Genomic DNA, 27,673 nt, shown 5'->3' on the forward strand with positions numbered 1-27,673 from the left:
TCACTTCCCGTGAACGAGCGGAAGTAGCAGCGGCGGCGCGCGCCGTGCGCGCACAGGCTCGTCCCGCGCATGTGATAAGTCGCGCAGGTGCGGCTAATTGCGCCAATTGCCGAAAAGCTCTGCGAACGCTAAGAACCGACTGCCGATAGTTATTTTGTCATTTTTGTTGGTTTATTTGTCGAACTTTGCTGCCGAAATGAGCAGCAGAGGCGGAACTCCTTACATCGGTAGTAAAATAAGTTTGATATCAAAGGCTCAGATTCGTTATGAGGGCATTTTGTCCTCCGTGGACACGGACCGGTCCACTGTAGCCTTAGCTAAAGGTAGGGGAGAGCTAATTTATTCTCCCTAATTCTACCCTTATTCTGTAGAATTAAAATACCAATAGTTTCTCTTTATCCTTCTAATTTCCTCCTCCCCCCAGTTAAATCCTACGGCACAGAGGACCGGCACACTGACAGACCGGTCCCGCCCAAAGATGAAACTTATGAATACATAATATTCAGAGGGAGTGATATCAAGGACATCACTGTGTCTGAGCCTCCGAAGCCGCACCATGGGCTCCCCCGAGATCCTGCAATTGTACAGGTACGTGTGGTGTTTCAGGTAATTACAAATTAGTGGTGTGAAGAATAGGCTTGTATTGTCTTTTCTTTCGCCCCCAAAGTCATCTATCGGGAGCTCCTCTGCTTATCAACCACGCTGGAGCCCATACAGGGACATGATGCCGACCTATAACCAGCTAGCGGCAAGCTCTCTACTCAACCAGCAGTACAATGCCGCGCTTGGTCTAGGTATTGTTACCGACTCCTGGATCATTTCAGTGACGTTTTGAAACCTTCAGTAGCTTAACCAGAGCAGTTTGCCGTTCCCTCTTGTCATCACAGTGCCTGGGTTTCACGGCCTTCCTACCAGAAGAGCTCCCATGGTGGAGCAGGCAGTCCAAACTGTGCCACTGGCCAGCGCCTCCCAGAGACGGATTAAATCCTCAAGCCAGCCAGAGCCCAGGCAGACTTTGCGTGCCGCCCAGCGCTCAGGCAGACTCGATTCCCAGGGCCAGAAGGAAAATATACCAAACGGTAGGACTGCACATTTGGTTTGCAAAACATATCACACTTTTTTTTTTTTTTAGTCCCAGTTGAACAAGTAATTTGGGACCATTTATTTTTCCATAGCTCGAACTTCATCCCAACCAACTGCACCCAAGACTCAAGGCCAAATTGCAGATGTTCAGAAACAAAGGCAAAAACAAGGTATTGAAATGGGAAAATTCACAGCTTATTTTAAAAGAACTTTGGCAGTTGAACGTTTGTTCTGTGCAGGCAGTCGCAGGTCGAGGAACCAGAGAAGAGGCCAGCTCCTTGTGAAAAACTCAAAGGCCACAACCTTGAAGTTTGAATCAGATTTTGATTTTGAGACTGCAAATGCTCAGTTTAAAGATGATCTTACAAAGAAGGACTTTGGTGTGTTAAAGAGCTCCTTCAACTAAGCTTTATTTTTATTTTTTTTAAAAGAAGGCAATTCAATTTACTTTTTTTTTTTTCCCTGCTGCAGTTGAAAAAGATTCTGAGGAGGGAGCTGGAAACCAGGATGCACAGGTTGAGGAAACGACGGGCGACAAGTACTATGACAAAGCTAAGGGCTTCTTTGACAACATCTCTTCAGATCTGAAACCAAGGTGATTGCCGAGCCTTTGATGTCTGTTTTCTGTCTGGGTTTTTTCATGCTTAGTCATTGTTTGTGTCTACAGGAGGACCACATGGGCAGAGGAGAAAAAGCTGAACATGGAGACGTTTGGAGTCCCCGGTCGCCTCTTGAGAGGCAGAGGATTCAGAGGGCGGGGACGCAGGGGGCAGAGCACAACTGAGCAGAGACCCCTCCCAAAGATCGGTAGTGGGAGGGTTTAAAGGCTTTTGATTTTGGGTTTGGTTTTCTGTAAATAATGGATATTGTATTTTTCCACTTATTTAAAAAATGTATCTCCCTTTTCTCCCTCCCTTTTGAACCACTAAAGTTTTCTTTTCTTTATCCCAAATATGCAGTGATGGGAACATTGTACTTTTTCTATTGTATAGAATGGGAGAACAATTTCTTTTAATCCAGCAGCTGTACACTAGAAGTGAATAGTCATTAGTAATTTTTGAAACATGCAATGTGAAAGTTGTTTGCACAGAGCAGCAGGCATGTGATTTGATTTTGTTGCAAAATCTCTGAATGTATTCTCCTGTTTCATCTGTTTGATAGTCCAGATGAATCTACAAATTATGCTAGCAGATGATTTCTCATGGTATTTGAATGGACAGCCAGCTGTGCTTTATTTTTCCCCCTCCCGTTTTGTAAATCTAGTTAAACACTGGAGAACTGTGTAACAGTTGCTATTAAATAAGGTGATTGATAGGATAGCTTTTCTCTTTTGTGGCTGAAGATTCTCTGGGGTGGCGGGGGGGCTGCGCATTCAGTTGGATTTGAACAAAAAACTTTTCATAATCCTAAATTCACACATACAGTCTGTACAATGTAGAAGCCGTTATGCCAAACACATGAAGTTTGCCAAAAGTACAAGGATCAGTTTTGTATATCTGGCTTGCAAACAGAAGCCAGTTTGTTGAATTTGTTATCTAGCTCTTCCAGTGTCATCTGGAATGAGTCATTGTCAGACCATGTAATGGTTTCCAGCTCTGAGACTATGTCTGAGCCCCCTTCATCTGCGTAGTGATGTGGAGGACAGTCCTCCTGCTGCTCCTCTTTCTCCTGGACTGAGGACAGCCTCTGCAAGTAAATATTAAAATCCCACTTGATAAATTTTGGATTGAGAAAGCGATCAAGGATAATTCAAGTGAGCACAACAAACCCTATGGAGCAGTTTTAAAAGAGCCTCCTCCGAAATGTTGTAGGAGTTCATTTTGTCGAGGATGTTCATGGTGCTCCATTCCTAAACCACAGCGAAAACTTCATGATTAAAACAGCCCTCTTATTTTACTGTAGTCAGTTTTATGGATGTCTTTGGGAGCTCATAAACAGAATTTTTTTAAACAAATTCTTACAAGAAAAGTCTCTTTATATCACATGGCTCAAATTAAATACAAATCCTGAACCCAAAAGATTTAATTTGTGCTGGTTTGTATAAACTAAGAAAATATGTTCAAATTCAACTATAAATGTAAGATCAGTAACTGAATACTGACTTTACAGCTTAGTCAGTCATGCAAACAATTTTTTTGTCATGAATTTCATAAATTTGCGACTGCAACAAAACATTCGTAACTGCTTCAAATCACGCAAAATGTGAGTAATACAGTGCAGAACAGAGTATTGAAAGAAAAGCGTGGAGTGTGGATACCTTGCTCCACTTATAGCTGAACATGTTTTGCCTTCTGGTGTCCCAGTAATATTTTTGGATGAAGTTTTCCTCCATTTGCTGTCAGGCAGAGAGGAGAAATGTGAGTCTTGTCAGTTTCAGTGATTACTTGCTTTTTTAATATTTGAAGTATTCTTCAGTACCTGTCAAGGATGTGACACGAACTAGCATTTGCAGCCACAGGAAGAGTACCGACCTTTATAGTAGAAATGATTTGCTGCTTTCCATCACGATGGTGAGATATATCCATGTTAGCCATATCTGTAGTGTCAGAAGACACGTTGCCATGTAACTTTGAAGGTAAAGAAAGCATATGCTGTAATTAAGGAAGATCAGAGAATGAATTCTTTAGTGTGTATATATATATTTGGAGCAGCAAACCTTGCAGTCTGTTCCTGGTTTCTCTATGTTTGACACCAGGAGGGTGTCACCAGGGCAATCACCACTCTGCACAGCAATGAAGTCTTTTTTGCAAGACATCTTGACAGCCATTAGTAGAACAACTGTTGGTGACAAATAATTTTAAGTGTTTTTGTCTTTCATATATCTCGCTATGTGGCTTGTTTTGCACAGTGATCTTATATTTAATAGATTAACCAGGAATAAAACTTTAGTGTTCAGTAGTGCATAATTTGGGTTTTTCGTCCTGGATTGTGACCTTTGTCGTGGTTCAGTTTCTTACACAGAAGCAAAAGCAGCGACGCAAGAATGATGCCCATTGCACCAGGGGCCCCTTGGGCAGCGGCGCCTCTTCGATTTCGGCAGTTGAGAGCCACCGAGCAATCGCACACTGTCACACTCAGGTTGTAAATGTCGAACTCTCCCTGCAGGTCAGCGATCTTCAGATAAATTGTGTACTGGCCGGCAAACACTCCTGGCTCCTTGATCAGGCCTGCTGAGTAACCTTCAAGAAAGAGAAAGGTATTTCATTTTTTGCTATTAGTATCTCTTCATTGTTATGTTTAATTAAAGCTTTGCCGTTTCTACCATTTGAGGGATTCAGGCTCCATTTTCCCTCAACGTCCCCTATGAGTTCAAATGTAAAAGGCCCCCCGAAGGGAACTTGGTCCTTGTCGAAGGCTTCGATGTTTGTGCGGACGGGACCCTCAGCCATGCACACGTCAACAAAGTCCGACGTCGGATGCGGGACGTTGTCGTTCTGATCGATCACGTAGATGCTGAGAGTAGCTGTGCCAGTTTGCGGTTGCTCATCTTAACAACATGGAAAGCGATTACGATCAGAATCAAACCTTCCTTCTGATAGGGTAAAGTGCCGTAATGTTTCAGGCTCACCATCATCCACTGCATGTAGTAAGACAGTGTAGACGCCGTTAGCGACATGCAGAGACTCTCTGTCAGGCGTCTTGACTAAAGTGATGTCGCCCGACTCAGGATCCACCGTGACCCAGCCCGCAGGATCGTGTCCCACCTCGTAACTGCGGACCAAAAGCCACAGATATTGGAAGTCCCGTGCATGCGGTTCCAGCTTGCGAGAACCGACGTCACACTCACACGAAGCCTCTTGGATTACTGGTGTCGGGATCGACAGCTGTCACCCTCCCCACCCAGGTTCCGATGGCTGCGTTCTCCTCCAGCATGGCCTCTTGGATGCTCACGCTGAAGGCCGGGGGCTTGTTCACGTCTTCAACTTCTACACTCACCCTTACAGTCTGAGGCCGCCCCGACCCGGCGCCCCCCTCTGTATTGGTGTCGACTCTCCACGGGCCTGAGGATGTTTTCTCCTCGACTCTGCAAGAGAAGAACGGCACCTCGTTCTCCACCGAGATTGACAGCTCCCTTTGGGCCCCTTCCTCAAAGTCCAAGGGCTGAAAAGAAGCAGGAGAGAATCCGACTGCTGACAAGCTGTTCCATGTAGAGCTCCGTGAAATTCTAACATTTGCTCTTTTTGAATAGGTTTATTTCTTATAAAACGCGGTCAGACAGAAAAGTTTCCCCCATTAAGTTTGTTCACCGCAGATGCAAAAAATAACAACTCACTGATTTTGTCCAAAGAAGTGGACCACACGCCGGGGGAAAAAAGAAACAGTGCATTTTTCAGCAGATCTGAATGCACGATTTAGTCACAAGCTGTTTTTTTTCTTTCATTAACACTGTGAGAAGCACCTGATCCCTCAGAGGCTGCGGGTGATTAGGTGATGTCAAATATTTCCGTGCTGCTTATCCTCCCACGGACCCCTTTCATCTGTCACACTTTTATTATTCAATTTATTCTGGTTTTTAGCCAAAACACCGGCAAAATCTGTCTGATTTCCTTTTTTTTTTTTTTATATATGCAGCAACACATTTTTTCCTATTATTCATCACATTTTAACACTGCTGGAAATACATTCTCTCAGTGTGTTGAGCAGATACTCTTGTCTGCATGTGAGTAATGAGCTAAACTGAGTAATGGGAAAAAAATTCTACATCCAGTCTGTAAAAACTATATAACGCCCATCATCGGAACAACTTCGATCTGCGACGGAAGCCTCTTTACAAATGACAGTTCTCCTGAAAAATGACTGATTCAAACTTGAAACAAAACTTAAATTTGCAGAAATGTCATTATTTTGCTTCAACTCCACATTAAAGAAAATATATATATTCATTTAAATCTGTTCATTTGGAGCTTGTTACTCAGATGTCAGATCTGAGAGTCACAGCTGTGACACAATTACAAGCACGCAGACATATAAGAGCAACCAAAGCCGGTAAAATGACAGAGTAGTAAAAGGCATAGTTGGCATGCAAAGCATGCAGCCCAACAACACTCACTTTTATTACTGACAGGATTCCATCATTTGTGTCTGGATCTGTTTCTATCTTGAAGTGCTCCCCTTCGTCACCATCGATGTTGTATCTGGCTCTCCAGGCTTTGCTGTACGGGACATCTTTGTCCGCCACGTGCAGCCGCAGCAGTGACACCCTCGTCTCACCTTCCTTTACCTTGCCAGGGCCCTAGTCAAAATTGGGGAGAACAGTAAGGATTTCCAGAAATATAAACCGTTTCGGCCATAATTCTCAAACCTCAAAATTATCCGGGCTCCATTAGTGTATCCTGGGTTACCAGCTGAAAGTCACATGGCCTAATTGATACAAACCACCTGTCAACATATTCATATTTATATGTGTAAAATTAGTGGGATCATCTTTTTTATTTAATTTTAATTAACGAATTGAATTAATAATATGTTAATAATATGAGATCGTTTTGCAATGACATTCATTTCAGTTCAAGTCTATGCCTACCACACTTCTGAGGCAGATATTCAAATGTGTGTGTGCGTGTCTGTGTGTGTGTGTAGAAGCCCACCGTTTGTCCGCTGAATGTCGGGAGATGATTGTTTCCGTCCTGGACATGAACTATGACGGTGGTGGAACTGGACAGCCTGACTACCTCACCGTGGTCCTTGGCCTGCACCACGATGGTGAACTTCTCAGCCACCTTAATGTAAGCAGTTTTTGACATTTATTGCCTCCCCCCACATATTGATTCGTTTTGCATTTTTACATATCGCAGTTTTAAAAGCAGTTCAATCATTTTCAAGAGCACTCTGAAGAACTTAGAAACAGATCCCAGGGTAAGTAATTGCGGTTGATGACAGAGTTGTAGCTCTGTAATCTACAACTGTTACTTTCATCAAAAATCGCGTCATACTTTACAGTCAGTTACAGGGGAAAAAACCTTGCAGAACAGGAACAGTAAATGAGCTCTAAGAATCTGACGTGAGAAAAAAGAAAGAAAAAAAAATCTCTGACACACAGGAAGGGGTACATGCCTCGTGATCTAAACATCCTTTGAATGAGATTGATCCCATCCTATTAATGGAGAATTCAATTTCCGGACGGTCTGGAGACACGGATTGGATTTCGTAGTGAAAAGTTGAGTTGGGGGTTCCTCGCTGGTCTCTGTCAAAGGCCAAAACCGTCAGGATGTGGGAGCCTGTCGGTAAATACCAAATCATTTAGACCGGAGGGGAGCAGTGAGGGCTTTTTTTATAACCAAACAAATAAAAATCCAATTTCGGGCCACCCCCGATCTCGTCTGCCCTCGGAAGCTTCAGTTCTGGTCAGTATTTAGAGGGGAGACGTCTTGGAGAAGCCAGGTGTTGTAAGCTTTATTTTTTTTCAGCCTTCATGCCATCCACACTATATATATATAACTGTGCTAGGTATATAGCTTGTCTATTTCTTTTAATACTGTAAATACTGTGAGCCAGGAGCTCTTATTGCAAAATTTCCCTGTGCCTGCACAATGACGATTCAAAATCTTGCTTCTGATTCTTAATCTAATAAATAACTTTAAAATATACTCTTTTATTTTTGCACTTATATTCTATATCTTCTGTTTTGCCTGTGCTTGCCAAAAACAGGACCAGCTCAAATTTGTGTTCATCCTAACACAACCGATGCTACATGTATTCAACATGAACTTGATAGACAGCAATGAATGGTTGCCATTAAACAATGGAAACAGCTTTTGACAATTATTCTTATGAATTATTATTATGAAACAAAACATTGATCAACATTTTCATGAAAGCTTTGTGATTGAAAAGAAATTTTAGAATAAATATAAAAAAAAAAAAAAAACGTGCTCCTTACCCTGGGTGGTTTCTTCATTCACACTAACTTCATAGAGATCCCTGTCAAAGAGCGGTGGGTTGTCGTTGATGTCTCGTATGACAATCTCAACACCCAGTTTAGTGTCGCTCGATAAATCTTTCTTTCTGGCCTCGAATGTCAGCTACGGATTCCAAGATGCAGTGGAAATAAATAGATAAAATTATAATACAGATATTAGCAGTTAATCTGGTTGCACTTGGCAGAGAACTGGCTGGTGTGTAAGCAAAGACTGGTTAATGGGAATGAATGTCATAGCATGTTGTTCAGATGATAATGGAAGTTGCCCTTATGTGACGACTGAATGACAAACCCGTATTGATGAGCTATCGATCAGATGTAGGTATTGAACGTGTATTTTATGTAACCTTGAGAAGCTTCCACTCTTCATAGTCCAAGGCCTTGTGGACAGACAGTGTGCCGGATTCTCTGTTAACGGAAAGAACTCCTTTCGGCTCCTCGTCCACTCCTTGCCCGTAGAGGTCGAAATACACTTGATACTTTCGGTCAACACGAATCTACAAGGAAACGGTAAACACTTGGCAGTTGCCTTCGGGTAGACGGAGACCTCTGTGGTCTATGAGGATTAATATTGTGATCACTTTAACTGGAAGAGTTGAAAACACATCGGTTCTGATGTTGATCAATTGGTGTTTCTTGAACTTTTGTTTTGATATTCTCATATTCTTGCAACCATTCTCTCACCTTGCCCAGCCTGTATGGGAATGGTCCCGGATGACCCTCCTCAATTACAAAAGAGTCAATGATCCAAGCTCTTTTGTGGCGACTCATCGCCTCTGAACACGCTGCCGCCACCAGACAGTGCGCCTAAGAGAGAGGAGCCAGCCAAACCTGAAACTCATGGTGTTTACACTGAGATAATGCATAGGAGGAATGTTAGCGTGAAACTAGAGCGGGAAGTCATTCATGTCGTTTGGACGAACCTTGCAGAATAAACCTGTCCAAGACTCATCTCTGCATAGTAGACAAGTCAGTCCCCGCAAAGATATTCGCTCTATAACATTAGAATCGGTCTCCTGTCTGCTGCTTGTACCTTATTGTTTGTATCGTATTGTATATTGTGTAAGGTAACTGATGGAAATGTCTGTCTTTCCCAAAAGTTAAGCTCTCTAGCAGGTAAAAAATAATTCAACATTTCCTCATTTGGTGCTGAATTTTAGCACAAATTGATCGATTATTGTCACTGTTCCAAATAAAAATGAATTATAGGGTTGCCGTCGCTACATACCAGGAAGATGAGGCGGAGCATGATGGTGGTCGAGGTTCTCTCAACTCCAAGTACTTGAAGACTGGCTGCTCTGAAATTTGGTTGCAGTTTCTGAGGACCCTCCCTTCTCCCTCCACACACCCAACACAAGTATTGCAGTTTACTGTGTGTGCACGTGAGTGTTTTTGTTGAGACTGTTTTTTTAAACATTTTTTAAAAAAACGTAACTCTCGGAATAAAATATTGATAATCACGTTTGTTAATCTAAATTCTAAAAAATCTTGACGTTTAACTTGTCACATTGATTGCACGTAAATATGCATCCACTCAACTTCTCATTCACTCGGGTGTCAATTGATGGTCTCAAATGCACGTCCTGCGTTTTTTTTGCCTTTGGGGAAAACACGAAGACTCCACTCCAGATCCTTGTATTTATTATTTCTTTATCTTTATTGTTAGAAAGGGGACAGGCGTTGTTTTTTCAGATATTAACTCAGACTGAATGCTTAAAAATGTCATGTTCTCATTTACAGGAAATTGTGTCTCCACACTAACAATCTGATATGTCATGTCTGCACGTGTCTCCTTCCACGCGTGATCTTGCTGTTGTGTTAATGCCGTATAAAATATAGAAACTTCGATGGATCTCGAATCACTAGAACGTGGCAGATTGGACGTTATTTCAGAATTTGAAGGAAAGTGTCGCCACATGTGAAACACACAACCATGGCTATTAGTTGGATATCGGGCCCAGAGCGGACAGCAGTGATAAAGCGCAGGGTGTGGTTCAGCAGAGGCCGCAGCTCACAGCGCAAAGTTCACTTTTCACCCCCTTCACATCCCACCCCTCAAATGAAGATTGTTCAAAAAGGGGGTTAAATCTCCATCCTAAGGACCTTTTCCCTTCCCCTTCTCCGTGGTCGCAGCTCTCCGCTTCAGTGTGCCGCTGTGTGTCTCTTCTTCTTCGGAATCCACCGCCGGGGTCTCGTCTCCATTGGCGTCCGTCGCCTGGCTGTTGGAGGATGAGTTTGAAGACGTGGAGGACACGCGGGACTTGTTATCCAGACCCTCAAGGACGTGTCGAAAGAGTCCGCTGTTACGGACTTCCTCTGTGTTGCTCTTTCCTGGATTGCAGCAGGGAACAAAAACAATGTAATATACCTCTTATTAATCAACCCCCATTTGGTAATAACATGCAAATACCAAAAGAAATAAATTTATTTTTTTACAATTTTACCCTGATCTGACCCCTTGAAAACAATATTGAAATATCTTCAGCTTCATGATAATTGTTATAAATTGGGTTCCATTCTTGCACTGTAGACAGTTTTTCTTATTGTATTTTTTTTCTCGGATTGAATTTTTTCTTAACATATTACTGTTTTTGAACTTTTCATTTGTTGTCGATTTTTGATGTAACCTGGCTTCTACAACAATTTAATTTATTTCCGCTTGGGGTTTCACGGAAATCATCCATCTATCTATCTATCAATCGTGAATGCCCAAGAATTTTTCTCTATTCCATAGAATTATTAAGTTTGACACAAAAATCTTACATTGCCTAATGTGTATTTTTATAAAATCAGAACCATCATTACAGTCAAAGAAAATGTAGTAATCCCATTTATTTATCATTTGCAGATCCCATGCATCAAACACGTCTTGGCATCTTCGCCGATGTTCTTGTTTGTGCCTGTACCTTGCAGTGGGGAGCTCAGCACTCCATCATCTCCACCAGAGTTGAAGAAGACATCCAACGCCTCTTGATCTGAGATGTCAATCAGCTCCATCTGGTCCAGCAAATCCACGTTCACCTCCATCGATGAAATACTTCCAATGGGAGCTGCAACAGAGAAGGTGAGCGCATCACTTTTAGGCTATTTGTGCATCCGAATGTTCATATCTACAAAAAAAGATGGTGGAGATCAAGCTTACGCCTCTTGTAGTCTCTGATGCAGAGGTGTGCTGAGGAGAGGTAAACGTCCACATCATGCTGGAAAACCTCCTCGAAAAACCGCTGCCTCTCTTTCAGTTTTAGCTGCTGCGCTGCGTCCACATCTGCGAGCCTCTGGCCGTGCTCATTGTCTGCTGGAGGTCAGAATAATAACAGCATGTTGGGTTCAAGAGTTCTTTCTCTGTAAACCCGGTTCTGGGTCAGTGTGTGATGCTTGCAGCTTCTTCCACAGGCACTTGACACAAAACTGATAGATTATTACACCAACTACTTGGTTGAAAAGACAAATCAAAATTTAAATTGGAAATTCAGAGAAGGAAAAAAAAAATCTGGATGAAAAAGTACAATAGTCCAAGTCATCCTTCAGTCACCCATTAGTCAACTGTTTGCAGCCATGAGGGGGAGACATTGAGTTGCAAGCTGCCAGAGAAGCTACCCGAGGTTGTAGTGTGTACTTCTGCTCTTGACTTTAAAAGTCATGTAAAATCCTCTTTGTCAGAGTTATCATTAATTTTCAGTATAAAATTCAGGCCGCAGTTAACAAAAATATGGTTAATATAAATTAAAGTGGGAAGTTAAGTGTTGTATTGGGCTCGGTAAAGGCCTTTTCCAGTAAACACATAGACATGGAGCAACAATATGTATTTTGTACCTGGAAAAAAATGTATGTGAATGCATTTGTGTGTGTGTTAGGCATCAGGGTGTGGTTCATTTACACATAATTGACTGCATATTTTTAAAGTCTTTAAGTACATAGTAAGAAAACTTGAGTGACTACCAGCGCTCACTTGCGGAAGTACATTTGCACTGTTTCCGAGTTGTTTTGTTGCAAAACTGCAAAGCGATAGAATCGTCTCTCTATCCGGGGAAAGCAGAAATTGATGAATCAACAAAGAAAAATTGCAAAATGAAATAAACTACTTCAGCCAGAAACAATTTCGGGGAAAGGGAACACGCTTGAGAAACATCTGGACTTTTTGCACCCTGGGTATGTAGAACAAGGCACTAGAGACAGACCGAGCTAATTGGATAAAGCTTTAAGGCCTGTCTAACCTGGGTATAGGGTGAAGATTATCCGTCCCGTACTAAGACCGTCGGTCATTATGGCTCTATAAATACCCACAGATGAATGAGAATAGAAGCACATTACCTGAAGGTGTTTACAATCACAGAATTAAAAGAAGGATTACAGCGTTTTTGTTTTATGTCACACCTTCGTGAACACACCTCCTGTCCTCAAAATGAACCGTGAAAAAAGAAAAACGGTGAATATTGCAGTTGCCTGCGCTGTCGATCAAAAAGCGCAGAGTTGGCCTGAAAGCAAAGTCTCCGTGCACAGAGTGCAGCATCAGCGCGGTCGCCCCCCTCCTCCCCCCCCGTTCGCCCCACAAGCTGGTTCCAGGCACATCTCTTCGGAGGCAGCAGGACACGCGCCTGTCACTGCGGCTCTGCTCTACCTCGTTCTGACAGCCTGCTTCCTGCGCTCAGAGAGCCTGCTGGTTTTGTAGTCAAAGTGGCTTTCAAAAGTCAAGAATATGAGGACAACCGGGACTGCGGGGCTGGAGCGCGCGGCGTGCAGGCTCAGGCCGAAGGCGCGAATGTGAAAAGAAATCTGCTGAAATTGCAGGCCTGTTAGTGTCCTCTGACAGTCTCCTTTGTAGGAAATGTCTGTGAGTATTTGCGAGTTGGCAGCTTTCCTTTCTTTGTGTTATTTGCACGAGGTTGCGGGTCTCCGTGCGTGCGTGTGCATAATCCCCCGCTCTCGTTGCACTGTTACACAATTTTCGAAAACGCTGTTGTGTGCAGGGAAGAGACAGGGGGGCAACGTTAACAAAGCGAAACGTCAGTAGCAATCGTCCTCTGACTGTTCATACGTACGTATTTTATATCATGTGACCGGCCAAGGAGGTCACGTCTATCGCCAAAATATCCTTCCATTTCCTCAAAGAAAAAATGTAAGGAGCTTGTTTTTCCTTTTCATCTCCATGAAAATAATATGTTTTACTGCAGGTTGTAGATCGTAGCAAAGCACTTGTCATTGAGGTCTCATCTCACACACTGATGGATCGCACCTATCGGTTGCAGCTACTTCGAGGCTCCGGCTCCTCAGAGAGCTGAAGGTTCGCTACAGATGCATATTCCCCGCATTGATTTTGCCTCTGTATTTGCCCGTCTTCTCTATTGAGCCGTATGAATCGATGTGGTTCTCCATTGTGAACGACCCCGGTGACCTCTGATTAGTGCAACCGGTCACACGAGAAAATCCCTGTATGGGAAAAAACAAGAGGCGAGACCACGGCAGCCACGGCTGATGAGATTACATGTAGGGTCGGCCTTATCCTCGCCACAAATGTGACGCTGTAGTTAAATACGAGACTCTGTCTGCGGCGGTTTAAGAGGCTGGATGGAGGAATGATCATCTTTGAGTGCATTCCAGACCTGCTCATCAAACAACTCTGATCTGATTTGGCGCCATATAAACATAATCTGACTTGACATATCACTTATACCACCCAAACATCTTGTGATTTTGAAAAGATTTGGACTCTTGTAAACCTATCATCTCATCTAAATACCAGTATGAGAGTTTTAAATGAAACTGAACTGAGATTTTACAAAGCCTGGATATCTTACATCTGAAGACTTTTAAAAGATTTGGAAAAGAATTATGGAAAACTTTGATTCTTTCTGCAGTTTTTTCCCACCATGCAGAATTTTCACCGAGTATTTGCAGAACCTCTGCTATTTCAGTCCATCGCTTTTCCTTCTCCACTTGGTTGTAATACTCAGGAGAGTTGACATCGTACAAGCCAGGTTGTTCTGCCCACAACTCCACCATTTGCTCCTCCTTCTGGACGGTCCATACCGATCGGGACATCTGTCATCAATCCCGTTCATCTGTACCACAAAGAAATACCATCCCTGTCTCAGAAACCGCTCTGGTGATTGTTTGTCTACCAGGTTTCCTTTTTTTCCAGATTTGTTGGAGCTCATCTGTTGGTTGTTGATTGTGTTACGTCACGGTAAAGACTTGAAAGACTTGCGATAAGATAAAACATGTTTTACATCGTGTCCAAGACCAGGAAAAGACTGATCTCCGAATGCGAAAGACTGTAAGATTGCCACCTTACACTAAATGATGATGGGAGACCCTGCGACTCCAATAAGTAAGACTCGTAAGACGATGAAAATCGTCAGGTGTAAGCCCAACATCAATGACGATAGCGTTACATACGAGAAGCTCAGTTAAAAACTATCTTTATCTGCTATCCTTTCCCCCTTCTGCACAATTTCCCTTGTGCTTTTGGGGAGCAGAAAAGGTCACAGGTCAGGGCGCCGGACCAGCTGGACGTAGAGAACGTAGGAAACAGGAAGAGGATTAAAAAAAAAAAAAAAAAAAACGATTGAGGCCGGAAGTGTTTTGCATGCCACATTGCCTCCCCACACAAAGACAAACCCGGGCCCTCCGCTCCGGAGGCGCAGAGAAAGAGCTCATTCAAAGCTGCACAAAAGCGGAGATCCGAGGGAAGGGGACAAGCGAGTGCTCCTCGGACATGACGTGAGTTCCTGGACGCACACAAACTTTTGATTTCCCGATGCCCTTATTCAATTTACTGTCATACACATGTCTCACCGTGAGCGGTAATAACGCATCATCTGTGCATGATCCATTATCTCATTTCCACACAAAGAACGTCTTTCAGCATTAAACTTTCGATATAACAGACCGGTCATTCTCGCATATCCATCCCGGTAAGATGTGCTTCACACATTTTGAAGGACAACCTCCCCAACCCCTGAATATCTGGCGCAGATTCTCAAACAGCGAGGGATCGCGTTGATCTCGGGGGTAAATTAAGTCACATAAGGGCGCCATTAGCCCGCGTCTGTTGCTAAATGAATACACGAGTTTTCTCCCCCCGGAGACATGGAGAGGGGATGTCAAGGCGGCCCGGAGCTCGGAAAAGTGCCTCGCCGGATGATCCAGTTGTTTGTCGCTGCCTGAGCAGATCAGGGGCTGAAACCCTTCAATAATCAGGGGTTCAATGGAAACCCCAGTGGGAACCGTTGTTTCCTCTCCCACTCTCTTTGATTATAGAGCTGTTTGCCAGCCTCTCAGTGGGTCTCTATTCAACCCAGCTGAGACTTTCTCACAGAAGTGGGCTCTTGTGCAAATGGATGAGGTCACCCCCACTTTAAATGGCTCAAATAGTTGGTACATTTTCATGTGCCGCTGTGGCGGGTCCTAGTAGTTTAAAAAAACACTCTACCAAGAGAAAAAAAGAGAACACTGGCAATGGTCCCATAAACCCCCTTCTGTTTGTGCATAGAAGTGATGGAAGTGACCACCTGCCAACATCTCACCACTGGGATACACTTCATATTTGTGTGAACTTATCAAGCACGCGGGTTTTACCAGACTAGCGGTGTCGTGCAATTGGATCTACTCATCGGTTCTGACCGTGACAAGAAATAGAGGTGGGATGAAGGAGGATTGAACAGTGTTGGCGTGCAAAACACGGAGCATGGAGAGCGGGAATACTTGCAGAGAGAGAGCATCCCGGGATTGTCGTCAGCCTAGAACGCTGCGTCGGCTCACTAGTTAAAAGGGTCATGTTTATCTCGACCGACCTCTCCTTCGCACCTTCCGGCGCAACATTAACCTCGACAGCGGCTCCCTGCTAACAGGTTACAGCTGGTCATTAGTTTGTGTGTCTCTGCCAGGGCTGGGAGAGCAGCATCATTAGCACGGTCTCCTTAGTACTGGAGATTTCTTTTTACACTAATGCCACCCACACATCTGAAAACTTTGAAAAGCTTTGGGAAAGACTTGTGAAAACAACAACTAGATTCTTTCAGCAGTTTTATTTTTCCCCCTGTCACGCGATGTTTTCACCGGGTATTTGCAGAGCCTCTGCTATTACACTCCATCGCCTTTCCTTCTCCCATCGGTTGTGATACGAGTCGACATCGTGCAAGCCGGGCTTTTCTGCCCACAGCAGCTCTTTCTGGACGCTCCATATTGATCTGGACATCCTTCGCTGTTCCTGTTCATCCATACTGCTAAGAAATACTGTCTCTGCCACCAATACCGCCCTTGTAATTGTTTGTCAAACAGGTGTCCTTTTTCCAGTTTCATTGGAGCTTATCTATTGGTTGTTGATTGTGTTACGTCACGGTCAAGACTTGAAAGACTTGCAATAAGATCGAACGCATTTGATATTGTTGTAAGCCCAAGACTAGGAAAGGACTGAGCTACGGCTGCTCTAAGACTGTAAAATAACCTTGCACTTAAACACAGAGATGACGGGAGCGCGCTGCGACTCCACTAAGCCTCTTAAGATTTCCTTCCGACTTTGAGTTTTAAGTCAGAGACTGCAAAAATCATTGGGCGTAAAACCAGCGTTTAACTGTTTGTAGCACAGAATCTCCAGTAAAAAAAAATTTGAAGAGGTCCTAATTTTTTCGTTCATTCATTCACTATATTTAAGGGTGTTTTTTTTGTTTTTTTTACATATGCATCTATTCACTCAGCCATCCAAGAAAATCCCCCTTAAAACAGTAGAAAACATCTCTTAAAATAGATACTGGGGAAAGTTGAGGGAGTTCTGATCAGTGCTCTCTTATTGGGTTATACATCTATCTTTTTTCTTTCCCGAACTTGTTTCAAAAATTGCCGAAATCGCCAGAGCACACTTCTGTATTTCCATCTGTATTCACAGTCCTGCTTGTGAATGTGAATGTTTTACTTTCCTCCCTCTAGTTTATTTTTGTCATAAACAAACTTGAATTGGCAGGTTAGGGTTATAAGTTATAAAATCAAGTGTGTCTGTGTGTCGGTCTCAGTTGATATGTACATTTCTTTTTTCCTTTTTTCGCCAATTTGTACAATAGATCTGGCTTGTTTTGACCATGACTGAGCCAACTCCGGCACCGCGATTTCTGGAGAAAACACTGACATCATTGTTAACCCTCTATTTTCATGGCCTCCGGCCAGAGTGACAATAGAAGTGTTTGTAGGTCAGTGTCCTGCCCCACTGCCCTCGTAAGGCCCCTAACAGCCTGTCATGAGTTCTGGTAATAGGCTTCACCAGCTGACAACGTGTCGATACAGCCGTGGTTTTCAGCCTCACACGTCCTCCGCTCTGCAATCGAGAGAAAATGCCATTTTCAAGGCTGATGTTTTTTTTTTACTTGAGCCTCCCCTTTCCTTGGAATTGCTCAAAGAACTGTTCTGAACTGTTCTTCCCGAGGAGGAGAGGAGCGGCAGAGCCAAAACTGGTGGAAAACAAAGCAATGACTCAAGCCATGCAAAGATCTATCTATCTATCTATCTATCTATCTATCTATCTATCTATCTATCTATCTATCTATCTATCTATCTATCTATCTATCTATCTATCTATCTATCTATCTATCTATCTATCTATCTATCTATCTATCTATCTATCTATCTATCTATCTATCTATCTATCTGTCTGTCTGTCTGTCTATCTATCTATCTATCTATCTATTTATCTATCTATCTATCTATCTATTTTGATATTTCAGAAATGAGAAATACTTTATTATGTTTTTTTCTTCTATATTATTTATAATGTCTATAACTGTGTATTTCATCATGCAAAGAAGGATAGATGAATGATGATGCACAAAGAGGGACTTTTTCACAGAGCAGAGAGCTGTCTGAAATGTTATTCTTCAGCTCCAGGCTGACCCGGAGCAGTTCAAAGTTGTGGTTTCAGACTGTAAGACGTCCCCACAGCGATCTGTGGGCAAAAGCCCTCCAGTCAAGGACACGATGGCCGAAAGAAAATCCCACCAAGGCAAAGACTGGTGTTTGGTAACTTTTCATAGATCGGTTAGTTTGAAGTGGACTAAATCTCTGGGGCTCCCGAGTCCAAAGCACTGGATGTATCGAGTATCCATGAAATCAAAAGACTATTGTGGTGACACTGATGAACATTTGATAGCGTGTGTTTAAAATCCAAGTTTGTGGCAAAAGTATTGGTTCACTTAGTAGAACAATTACCCGACGCCCAATTCCAGAAGCACAAGAGAATGAGTGGAAAACAAATTACCGGCTTTTTAAACTGGCACCTCCCCGGCCTTAATCCCACAGCAGAAAGTTGGATTGTGAGCAAAAAGTGAAGCTGCAGCCTTTACTGGCTTAAAACCATAACAAAGGAATTAATGTCCTATACTGGCGCAAGAGGCTTAGGAATGAGGCATATAGAGGCTCTGCAAACTCATATGGTCGACAAATATGAAGTCATACAGTTATCCGCTTTTGAGCAAAAGTGCTGAATACAAGAGGATAACCTCTGGTTCAGACAGTAGAAGATGACAAAATATAACTCTAAAAGTGCATCATGTTAGTTTTTCACCCCTTTGGTTTGTACTTCAAAAGCATCTGCCTCATCAGTCCGAAGGGATTGACCGAGAACTTAATGAATAAACCATTTCTTTCTGGAACATGCTTTCAGCAGCTGGTCAGTGCTCCTCACTGTATCTCCATCCCAACAATAATCAAGATGTGAGGGAATGGAGGACGGAGGCCCCGGGGACAGCGCAACAGATGGGAGACGTCTTTGCCACAAGCTCAAGCCAATCCTGTTCTGCCTCATGGAATCAGACACTGATCTCAGTTCTTTCCCAGGTTTGTGTGTCCTATCAGGTTCGGTCGGATCTAATGGGATCTGCGGCCGCAATCCCATTCTGAACATGAGCTCTGTGCCAGGCCCTCTGCACTGGCCCCAATCCAAGTGTGTGAGTCTGCATGCGTGTGTGTGTGTGTGAGTGTGATACATGTGCATGTCTGCATGTGTGTATTTCTGTGTGTGTGAAAATGCATCCTTGTTCTGGTGGAAGCCAGCGTGACCTATTGGTATTAGTGCTCCTCAGTCGGGCTGATGATTCAACGTTCCTGTCTGATTTGGGCCGACCCGCACTCTTACTCACAGCTGCAGCAATTTAAAGCATGCACATGCATGCGCGCGCGCACACACACAGATTATGTTTGTCCCACACTCACACAGCTGTCTATTCAAAATGATGAAAACCCATGGTAACACAATTGTACTTACATGTTTTCTTCACTCTTTTACTCTTCTAATGCGGCATTGAAGTGGATTTAAAAAGGCAATTGAGTTATTTTTTCTTGCTATACTCTGAATGGCCAAATCATTTTGAAAGGTTTCTTGTTCCTTATTCCAGCAAATAGATATTTTTATTTTTGCTGTTGCTATATTTTCATATTTGACAGGTAATATCTTTGTTTATCTTAATTTCATGGGCCACAATATCCAAAAATCCAGAAAATAGTCAGGATCTGCAGAAGTAAAACTTGAAGAAATACTCACAGGGTAGACGCTTGCTGTGCAGGCTGGCCGAGGAGGAGCTCATGTTGCAAGTTGCAGATAATAAGTTGGAGATGATGAGTGTCAAATGGGCAGTTAGTCCTTTGAGAGTTCAGCTGGGAGGCTGTCAATCATCTCCCACCTCCTCTGCTCGGCCCAAAGGGACTGACGCCTGCTGCGACGCTGCTCCCCTTCCCTCCTTCCCTCTGTGAACTGTGAGCCACTTGGAAGAGGCGAGAACAAGTTTGAGGCTTTGTGGAGTTGACCGGCTGACCAATGACAGGGAGGAGGGAGGAGTTGCGAAGGAGAGGAAGGGATTGAGAAGAAGGATGGAGGGATTTTATGTAACGGGGTGGAAAATACCAAGGAGAGACAGGCACATGCCTTTGTTATTTTTGTCCTCTCTCTCTCTCTCTCTCTCTCTCTCGCTCTCTTTCACACACACACACACACACACACGCTTCTTATCTGCCTTGGCTCTCTTTCTCCGTTTGTGTTGCAGATTTAGAGACTCCTCTACTTCACCTTCAGGTCAATTGATGCTAGAGCTTATGGCAGACAGTCAGAGCTTTTACTCATGTGCTATTATTATTATTATTATTATTATTGTTGTTGTTATTGTCATTATTATTATTATTATCATTAGTAGTAGTAGTAGTAGCAGTAGTAGCAGTATTAATATTTGTTGTAGTAGCAGTATAATTATAAAACAAGGTTTCATGGGGTCTAATACATTCTTATAAATAAATAGGGATGCAATTTAGGATGCAATATAAAAGATTTCATAACAATTTTCCTTATCCCTCACTCATCTTTTCTATATTGTGCTCTCCTATCCCTGCGTTAAAGCACTGCAAGAAAAGTGTATGTTGTTATGATTTGAGAATGTTTTAAAATGTGACTTTTTACATTTTTCAAAAACCAAGTGCTGATGGGGGGGGGGGGGGGCGAGTGCGGGGTCACAGTCTAGTTCTGTCAGTGATTAATGAAAATATTTACCTCAGTTAGTTTCTATGTTTTGTGCCATTTACCCCTATTTCTGAAGGTGCTAATATTTGCTAAAATATTTGCTGACATTTCCTCTTTTGCAGTTTACCATGTTAAAGTGTCATGGTAATTCAAAACATTCCCTGAGAAACATCTTCCAGCCCCTGAGTACAGGGCACCATCTAGTGGGCAGTCAAAGTCGGCTTCAGTTCTTGCTAATGATTCACTATTTCCCTGCAGAGGATTCACAAAGCAAACTTTTTTTTTTCGATGACAGTGCACTGTGTGGCTTCTAACAAGCTCTTCAAGTGATTTGCTTGATGGCCAAGATAATAACTAAATAATGCAGAATAATTGATATAAAAATTGATATCCCCACACGGAGGCCAGTCTCATCACACAACACTCAATTAAAAAAAATCTTACAGTTTAAACAAAAAGATGGCAAATATTGGCAAGTAACAATATACTTTTACCCAGGTAATATACTACAATAGGCTTTGAGGGTGGTTATAACAATTATAATAATTATTACAAAAATAATAATGATGATAATAATAATAAAGTAATAACGGTTATTAATTCTGATAATATCAATAATAATGATATCACTTGTTTATTATTGTTGTTTTTGTAGTAGTTCTTATTATTGTCACTATACTGATAATTATCATTGTTGTTTTTGTTGTAAATAATAATTTATGATAATAATTCAACAATTAATTATCTATTCTGTTTGTTATCTATTCTCCATGCAGGGTTACGGGGGCGCTGGAATCTATCTCAGCTATCATTGGGCATTATGTAAGTGCTTTTGTTGTAATCTATATTTATTATTATCATCATCATCATCAGAATAATAAGTTGTTTTATGATTTACACAAATAAGTTTACTGACAAAATGTCTGAAAGGTTGAAAATGGTATTGCTCATCACACCGTTGCTTTTCTTTCATTAATATTCACAGCACCTCCGATTTTGACTATTAGTGTATGGAATATTGTAAATATATGGTAAAAAAAAAAATAGAACAGTAAATCAAGTGTAGTTTGCCAGTTAAACATTTGGACATTCAATTAGAAAACGATTTTGTTAGCCTTTTAATTGTAATGCAATGGAGTATTAATTCTTTAAAATCAAAGTATACCTCTGCATTTGAATGGAAATTTTTCTGTCCAAATTACTTACTTCTACTTCAGAATGAAACTGCTATTGTGGGCTGATACAGCTGTTAAAGGTTGATGGGACGGAGTGATTCCGAGCAATAAAAGCGAGCATTTCCTGTTATCGGCGGTCGCGGCGGTTCGTTGTATCGTCCTATCGCGTCGCAAATTTGTTTTTACCCGAGAGGGCATCAAACAAAACCAAGAAACGGATATATAGAGAGAGTGGGCAGAGGAAGCATGATGTGACTCAAGGCGACAAATTCTTCTTACCTCAAAAGAATAACAAGAGAGCTTTTTCATGTCCATCAGTTCACCTGCAAAGGTCGGGCAAAAATCGATCGCGGAGACCTGATCGATAGCCGCCAGTGACTAAAAGGCTAAGGTCGCCTTCTTGTGTTAAAATTTTAATAAAAAAGGAGGGATGCAAGAGAGCAAATAAGCAGAGTAAAGTGAAAGAGAACTGCCAGGCGTGGGAGAGAGGACATTGTTGGTTTTGTCTGCTCAATTATGAAAGGCCTTTTTCTCGAGAGATCTGATGACCTTTAAGCCGTTCTGTCATAAGTAAGTCCTTGCTATTTCAAAGACTTCAATCCGTCTGATGTCTCTCAATCACAATTTCACGTAATCGGTCCACATCTCCTCCGCTGAGAGGATCTGGACACATGCAATGAGGTGGAACGCCGGTGGGAGGAGGGGATGGTTAACACGTTACGGCCATGTGACTCTACCAGCACTCAATCCCAAATTGCCGATGTGCGTTTGCGTTCAGGGCCCGGTGTAAAGTAACAGTTTCCCGCTCTCACGTCGCCGGGAAAAATGCCAAAGCCATCAGGCAGTCATACGCCCACCCTTGGCTGAGGACTTAAACAGCAGTCCCATTTCTAATTATACATCTGGAGAGTGCGAGAGGAAGAGAGCGGAATAAGAAGAGAGAAAGAGAACAGTGATTACAAATGGAGGGGAAGCTGAGAGCTACTTGAGCGTTAACAGGAGGGGAACAAGTTCACACGGTAAGAGAGGGAGAGAAAAAAAAGAGGCAGAGAAAAAGAGAGAGAGAGAGAGAGAGAGAGAGAGAGAGAGAGAGAGAGAGAGAGGGAGGGAGACCAGAACTGTTGAAGACTGAATAAAATGAAATGACTGAATGACTGAGTGAGTGGGAGTATAACATCAAGAAGCAGATAGGATGAGCGGAGGAAAGGGATCGATAGTGTCTGTAGATGGATGCACGTGCGAGTTGAAGATTCCTGGACGGATGGCTACGCGAGTCATTACGTAAGTAGATTCATTGACTCAGGTAAAGTATAAAAATCAATTCATATAGCATGTTTATTCATCTTTTTACTTCTATTCTGGAACTAACACACCCAAAGAAATCTTCATAGTTTGCAGGATTCAGCTCAGGTGTTGCGTGCGGTTGTGTTGTGCAACAACTCTATTGATAAAGCATTATCACTTATGCAAATAATCTTGGAATCACCAAGATTCCCCACTTTGTAACAAATGAATACTCTCGCAAGTTCACTGAAGCTCAGTGATAGACTCACAGGATTAATTGCCGGACGGAAGGATTAATTGTACTTGTATAAGGCCAGTGTGAGAGTTATCTGATACTCCTCGTAACATCACACCACAGACACACGCAGGAGGAAGGAGGTCTATTAAGTGGTAGTGCTCTGCTGCGATTACATAATACGGATAAACTTAGCTTAGCCAGGTTGTGAAACTCCTAGGCTTCTTTTTACCGAGCCAAATAAAATTTGTGCCGGGAGAAGTGTGTGTTTGAGGGTTTGGGGTGGGGGGGTGGGGGGGTATGGTCCCCCGCACCCTCCATCCAACAGCAGATTGACTCACTGCTGTGCATGCTTGCAGTGAGTCAGTCACTTGAGTTCCATGAGAGAAATGCAGGCTGGATACAAGAGCTTAAAATTCTATTTAGTAATAGACTGAATACACACACACTTTCCTTTCCTTGACCTTTCGAGGAGGCGGATTTTGCTTGCTTGCTGTGCTAAAATGTAACCTCTGACTTTATGACTGCGCCCATACTTTTAACTCTGCATCATCAACTTTGTAAATAAAGAACAATTGCAATACATTGTAACTGCATCCCCTCCTTTACAAAACACACTGCTGGATATTAGCCTTCGCAGCCCAAGTATGTATCGGATGTTTGATAAACTTTAATTCCCAGTTATCCGGCAAAACAAATTTTTGATTAGATAACTGTATTATGTCACCGTTGACAGAAGTCTTCGCAAAAATGTCAAGGCAACAGTTCCTTGCAGTGGGCCCTACAGCGGAGGATGATAAAAAATGTCTAAAAGTATATCGTGTCACCAATGGCAATTGTTTGTGTCAAAACCTGCATTCCATCATTCGAAGGCTGTATGAGAATTTTAAGTATCCCAATTCGTGTCACCTCTTACTTTTCAGATGGTGACGGAGGCGGGCCGAGCTCTCTGCGATGCCAGCAAACACGTTAATACGATCTGTGTCTCATTGCTACTCGCATCTAGAGGAGGAATCGCAGTGCCTGCACGGGTGAAAGGAAGGGCAGGCCAATGAACTTCACGCCTAACCGGAGTCTATTCCCGGTCCGGGACGGCATCCCACTCAAAGCAGGGGACCAGAATCGAAGCCAGCCAGAGGTGCAGCGATGCGACACCCAAGTATTCAAGGTGCCCTTCCCCTACAAGAGCCAGAGTGAGTTTAAGATTAATCTTGCAAGGCTACCGGAGCCCGAAGTCCCCGCAAATTATCAGCCCTGGGTGCAAACATGCAGCGGGTCCGGTTCCCAAAGTCTCCCGACAGTCTGGGAGTATCAAGGTTGGTCGGAGTGGAGGCACGTCGACCCCCTGCAATACGAACAGGGCCTCCGTCTGGGACATCAAAACCAGTCCTTTAGCATTAACCGTGTCCCGGACTATTTCCACAGGTTGGCTGGGGAGTTTGGATCGGAGCCCAAGACATTATCTGATAAGAGGTTGAGGAGACAGAAGCAGAGAAATAAACAACCGCAGCCGTATGTTAAACGCACAAATATCAGCGCTGATCACTTTCCCTGTCCTTCCCCTTCCCTGCTGGAAACACGTCTACCTCGCTCACGTGAGGAGCTTGCATTGCACACATCAGCCAAGCTTCTCAAAAGCCCTGCCACCGGTTCGTCGTTACATTCCTTCGTGAAGGATTCGCCCCGTAACTCGTCCACTCCTGCGACGGAGGGGGCATCGGGAGCTCCGGTCCGGCTCCAAGAGCCGCAGAGAGGGGAGGTGGGTTCCTCTGAGCGAGCTTCTTCGTCCCGCAGAGGTTTCCCTTGGCTGATCCCTCACTTCATGGCCGGCTCCCTGATCGAGCTCAGAGACGGGCGGCTGAGACGGGTGGAACATCTGCAGACGGAGGACTTCCTCCTCGGATCGCTCGCCTGCCCGGACCTACGCCTGAGCTGCTGCACGGTGCAGAGCATCTCCCACTCCACCTCCTCCATATCACGTCTCCTCATTCTCCTCCACGACCAGCAGTCCCAGGTGACGCAAACATTGTGACACCCATTTAGACAACAAACATGCTTTTTGTCTCAGAAAAAAAAAAAAACTAAACAAGCGAATGTTTTTTGATATAATTTCTTTTGCCACCAAATGCCACGCAGTAACTTGAGAGGTCAAACTGCAGACACTTTATACAGTATTAAACTTTTGAGAGAACAGCCTTCGATTGGTACCGAGCCAGGTTTGACAAATGACATGATCAAACGTGTCATTTCAAGATAACCTGAAATTTCTGACAAAATGATTGCACCAGCATCCATTTCTAGAGCTCAGCATCTCAACTTGCAAAAAAAGACTCAGAGTTAAAGTTTAAAATTGTTTAGTCCATTGATCGTAAGAGATCGTAAGTGACTTCATGTTTTTTCCTCTGCAGCCACTGTTCCGAATAGAAATATTTCTTATTCAGAGAACAATGAGGGCAATACTGTCTCTGAAATGCCTTATTTTTAAATGTCTAAAACATACGATATCAGAAATGCTCTAATGCACTTCCAGTTTTGACATAAATTGCTTTACTGTTCCAAAAGATTCAATGAAAATACCTATGCTCTTTCACTTTGACCAAACATATTTCTCCATTGGGTATGCGGGCGATACAGTATAGTGTTGAATGGAGAAATGCTGAAAAAAATGAATGTTAATCGCTCAGTCAAGGGTATGCCTTTTAAATAAATATATACAGCGCTGGGATCCAGACAGCATTTTAAGCAAATTATACTATTGAAATAATTGAATGCTTCAGATAAGTACGTGAAAAACTTGGGTGTGTGGGCGGATTCAAAGTCGTAAATGAACTCGCTGGAACCCTGCTGGAGTGAATCCTACAATCTTGTACAATATCGCCATCCAGTCCAGACTGAGGTGTACTGCACTTCTCCTTTTCCCAGTTTGCCATGTTTTCTTCCCTCTCCAGGAGCTGGTGGATGTTTATGAGGAGTATCCTTTCTTCGTGCACGGGCACGGCTGGTCCTCCTGCAGCCCTCAGAGAACCGCCCGTCTCTGCGGCCTGCAATGCCGCCAGCTCAGCGTGGGGGACGTCTGCCTGGCTCTCACCCCTGTACCAACCCTCGGGCCGCACTGAAACCCCAAAACCTCTCGAGTCAGGCGGGGTGCAGGTGCGGGGCAGGAGCAAGAGTTCAGAGGGAAGTGATTGCATGAAGTAAATACATGTATGCATTCTTTCTACCTCTTTAATCGTACTTCTGTGCTTTGGTATAGTTGGTTTGCCGTGGTGCTTTGGGCTTTTTCAAAGTTTGTATATAAAAAACAACCAAAGGAATTATGAGATCAACTCACTGATGTAAGTCTTTCAGAGGTCCTCTACTGAGAAAAGCTTTTTTTTTTTTTTTTCGACGAGGCAAACAAGACAACACACATGATATTCAGACACTGCACCCATATCACCCCCATGATGATGATGGTAGAGAGACTTTCATACTTTCCGAACAACAACTCTAAAATAAATCAAGATTCAGACGGAGTCAGGTGGTTTTCCTACGGAGGCGTTGTTGTAATTGCTTTAAAAATGAATGTCTTTTTCGGGCTGTTTTACACCACTGCGTCACAGCTTCGTTGTTTGATATCAGCACGCCATCTCTGTACTTGTGATATTTGTGAACGCTGAAAAAGGAGGCACGTGTTTTGGCGCCGCTTTATAACGTCCCTTTGTAAACCTTCTCGTTTGTATTTGGACAAACTCTTGAATGTGACGGAAAATAAAACGCAAACCAAGATGTCATAGCAACAGCACACAAGCGCGCACAGATGTGATTTTTAGCCGGTGATACCGTTTGTTCACGGATAAATAAACGTGTTGTGTACTATATTCTGTAGTTTTTCCCTTCACAGTGTCTGTTGTGACTGTTGTAATGTGGATTGTCACTATTTCAAGAACATAATTCTAAATACTTTAACCTGAACTGGGCTAAAAGGTCAAACTTTCGGTATGGTTTAAGATTTAGCCTCTTCAACCCTGGATCTATCCCATCTGGACTGACCGACTGCTCTCCCATCCAAACGCAGAGTCCCCCCTCAATGGACCGCGCTCGTTGGTTTTACTGCCGTTTGTCGAGTTTTGTTTTATTTTCCTTGATCTTCATCCAATGTACCCCTCGTTTGCTCCAATTTGGCATTTCAAAACCTCGGCGCTACACCTTCCAGTTACCTGTCAGGACATAACCTTGTCAGATTCTGGATTCTTCTGCAATTTTTAAAAACCTGAAAATACAGCAGTGCCTCAGTTTCCAGCACAATTCTAAGCCCCAGACATTTGGGTAGTTATTACAGGAGGAGGTCACCTCTCGAATCAAGAGAGGACGTTTTTATCATTCAGTTGCACAATTTTTGAGGAATTGGCTGAAAAGGAGTCTGCTTTCACCCGTCACAATGGGACTGAATAGTCTCTCAAAGTGCCGACAGATTGCTTTCAAAAACCTCGACTGTGTTTTTCTCT

At 43.1% G+C, this 27,673-nt stretch overlaps 4 protein-coding genes across 7 annotated transcripts; 2 read left to right on the plus strand and 2 right to left on the minus strand.

Moving 5' to 3' along the window:
• Positions 1-29: 29 nt before the first annotated feature.
• LOC147222292 (protein LSM14 homolog B-like) lies at positions 30-2,710 on the plus strand. 2 transcript variants are annotated; one of them, XM_086168250.1, is made up of 8 exons: positions 30-323; positions 425-588; positions 668-794; positions 888-1,079; positions 1,176-1,253; positions 1,323-1,463; positions 1,555-1,678; positions 1,751-2,710. In XM_086168250.1, exons 1-8 carry the CDS (start codon positions 197-199, stop codon positions 1,905-1,907), a joined length of 1,110 nt encoding a protein of 369 aa, XP_086024376.1. In that variant the 5' UTR covers positions 30-196; the 3' UTR covers positions 1,908-2,710. The 2 variants fall into 2 exon arrangements, with proteins under 2 accessions (XP_086024376.1, XP_086024377.1); XM_086168251.1 differs by lacking the exon at positions 1,323-1,463.
• Positions 2,566-8,773, minus strand: cdh27 (cadherin 27). The gene is made up of 14 exons (XM_086168948.1): positions 8,687-8,773; positions 8,350-8,499; positions 7,964-8,105; positions 7,138-7,301; positions 6,672-6,803; positions 6,134-6,316; positions 4,871-5,184; positions 4,652-4,794; positions 4,346-4,570; positions 4,017-4,262; positions 3,740-3,861; positions 3,341-3,418; positions 2,852-2,932; positions 2,566-2,769 (listed from the first exon to the last, which is right to left on the minus strand). The coding sequence occupies exons 1-14, from the start codon at positions 8,771-8,773 to the stop codon at positions 2,566-2,568; spliced, it is 2,271 nt and encodes a 756-aa protein (XP_086025074.1).
• An 857-nt stretch (positions 8,774-9,630) lies between these two features.
• On the minus strand, positions 9,631-19,758 carry LOC147222294 (dysbindin). 2 transcript variants are annotated; one of them, XM_086167990.1, is made up of 4 exons: positions 19,527-19,758; positions 11,145-11,294; positions 10,909-11,052; positions 9,631-10,333 (listed from the first exon to the last, which is right to left on the minus strand). In XM_086167990.1, the coding sequence occupies exons 1-4, from the start codon at positions 19,567-19,569 to the stop codon at positions 10,098-10,100; spliced, it is 573 nt and encodes a 190-aa protein (XP_086024116.1). In that variant the 5' UTR covers positions 19,570-19,758; the 3' UTR covers positions 9,631-10,097. The 2 variants fall into 2 exon arrangements, with proteins under 2 accessions (XP_086024116.1, XP_086024115.1); XM_086167989.1 differs by having other exon boundaries at positions 11,145-11,297; positions 19,527-19,756.
• A 2,317-nt stretch (positions 19,759-22,075) lies between these two features.
• Positions 22,076-27,656, plus strand: LOC147222295 (uncharacterized). Of its 2 annotated transcripts, XM_086167988.1 has the most exons (4): positions 22,076-22,948; positions 24,110-24,502; positions 24,612-25,200; positions 26,135-27,656. In XM_086167988.1, exons 2-4 carry the CDS (start codon positions 24,453-24,455, stop codon positions 26,300-26,302), a joined length of 807 nt encoding a protein of 268 aa, XP_086024114.1. In that variant the 5' UTR covers positions 22,076-22,948; positions 24,110-24,452; the 3' UTR covers positions 26,303-27,656. The 2 variants fall into 2 exon arrangements, with proteins under 2 accessions (XP_086024114.1, XP_086024113.1); XM_086167987.1 differs by having other exon boundaries at positions 24,110-25,200.
• The last annotated feature ends 17 nt before the right edge of the window (positions 27,657-27,673 follow it).

Source organism: Fistularia commersonii, chromosome 21 (assembly GCF_037954325.1).
Source record: "Fistularia commersonii isolate RoL2024-O1a breed Wild chromosome 21, RoL_Fcom_v1.0, whole genome shotgun sequence".
Taxonomy (NCBI): domain Eukaryota; kingdom Metazoa; phylum Chordata; class Actinopteri; order Syngnathiformes; family Fistulariidae; genus Fistularia; species Fistularia commersonii.

Excerpts from the sequence above, each read along its gene's own strand:
- LOC147222292 (XM_086168250.1), top strand. The coding sequence starts at position 197 with ATGAGCAGCAGAGGCGGAACTCCTTACATCGGTAGTAAAATAAGTTTG. Across the intron at positions 1,254-1,322 it reads GAAACAAAGGCAAAAACAAG|GCAGTCGCAGGTCGAGGAAC; the intron begins GTATTGAAATGG and ends TGTTCTGTGCAG. Across the intron at positions 1,679-1,750 it reads TCTTCAGATCTGAAACCAAG|GAGGACCACATGGGCAGAGG; the intron begins GTGATTGCCGAG and ends TTGTGTCTACAG.
- cdh27 (XM_086168948.1), bottom strand. The coding sequence starts at position 8,773 with ATGAGTCGCCACAAAAGAGCTTGGATCATTGACTCTTTTGTAATTGAG. Across the intron at positions 3,862-4,016 it reads GAAACTGAACCACGACAAAG|TTGTTCTACTAATGGCTGTC; the intron begins GTCACAATCCAG and ends TGTCACCAACAG. Across the intron at positions 2,933-3,340 it reads TCAGCTATAAGTGGAGCAAG|GAATGGAGCACCATGAACAT; the intron begins GTATCCACACTC and ends GCTGTGGTTTAG.
- LOC147222294 (XM_086167989.1), bottom strand. The coding sequence starts at position 19,569 with ATGAGCTCCTCCTCGGCCAGCCTGCACAGCAAGCGTCTACCCT. Across the intron at positions 11,298-19,526 it reads GCACAGCAAGCGTCTACCCT|CAGACAATGAGCACGGCCAG; the intron begins GTGAGTATTTCT and ends TCTGACCTCCAG. Across the intron at positions 10,334-10,908 it reads GCTGAGCTCCCCACTGCAAG|GAAAGAGCAACACAGAGGAA; the intron begins GTACAGGCACAA and ends GCTGCAATCCAG.
- LOC147222295 (XM_086167987.1), top strand. The coding sequence starts at position 24,238 with ATGAACTTCACGCCTAACCGGAGTCTATTCCCGGTCCGGGACGGCATC. Across the intron at positions 25,201-26,134 it reads TCCACGACCAGCAGTCCCAG|GAGCTGGTGGATGTTTATGA; the intron begins GTGACGCAAACA and ends TTCCCTCTCCAG.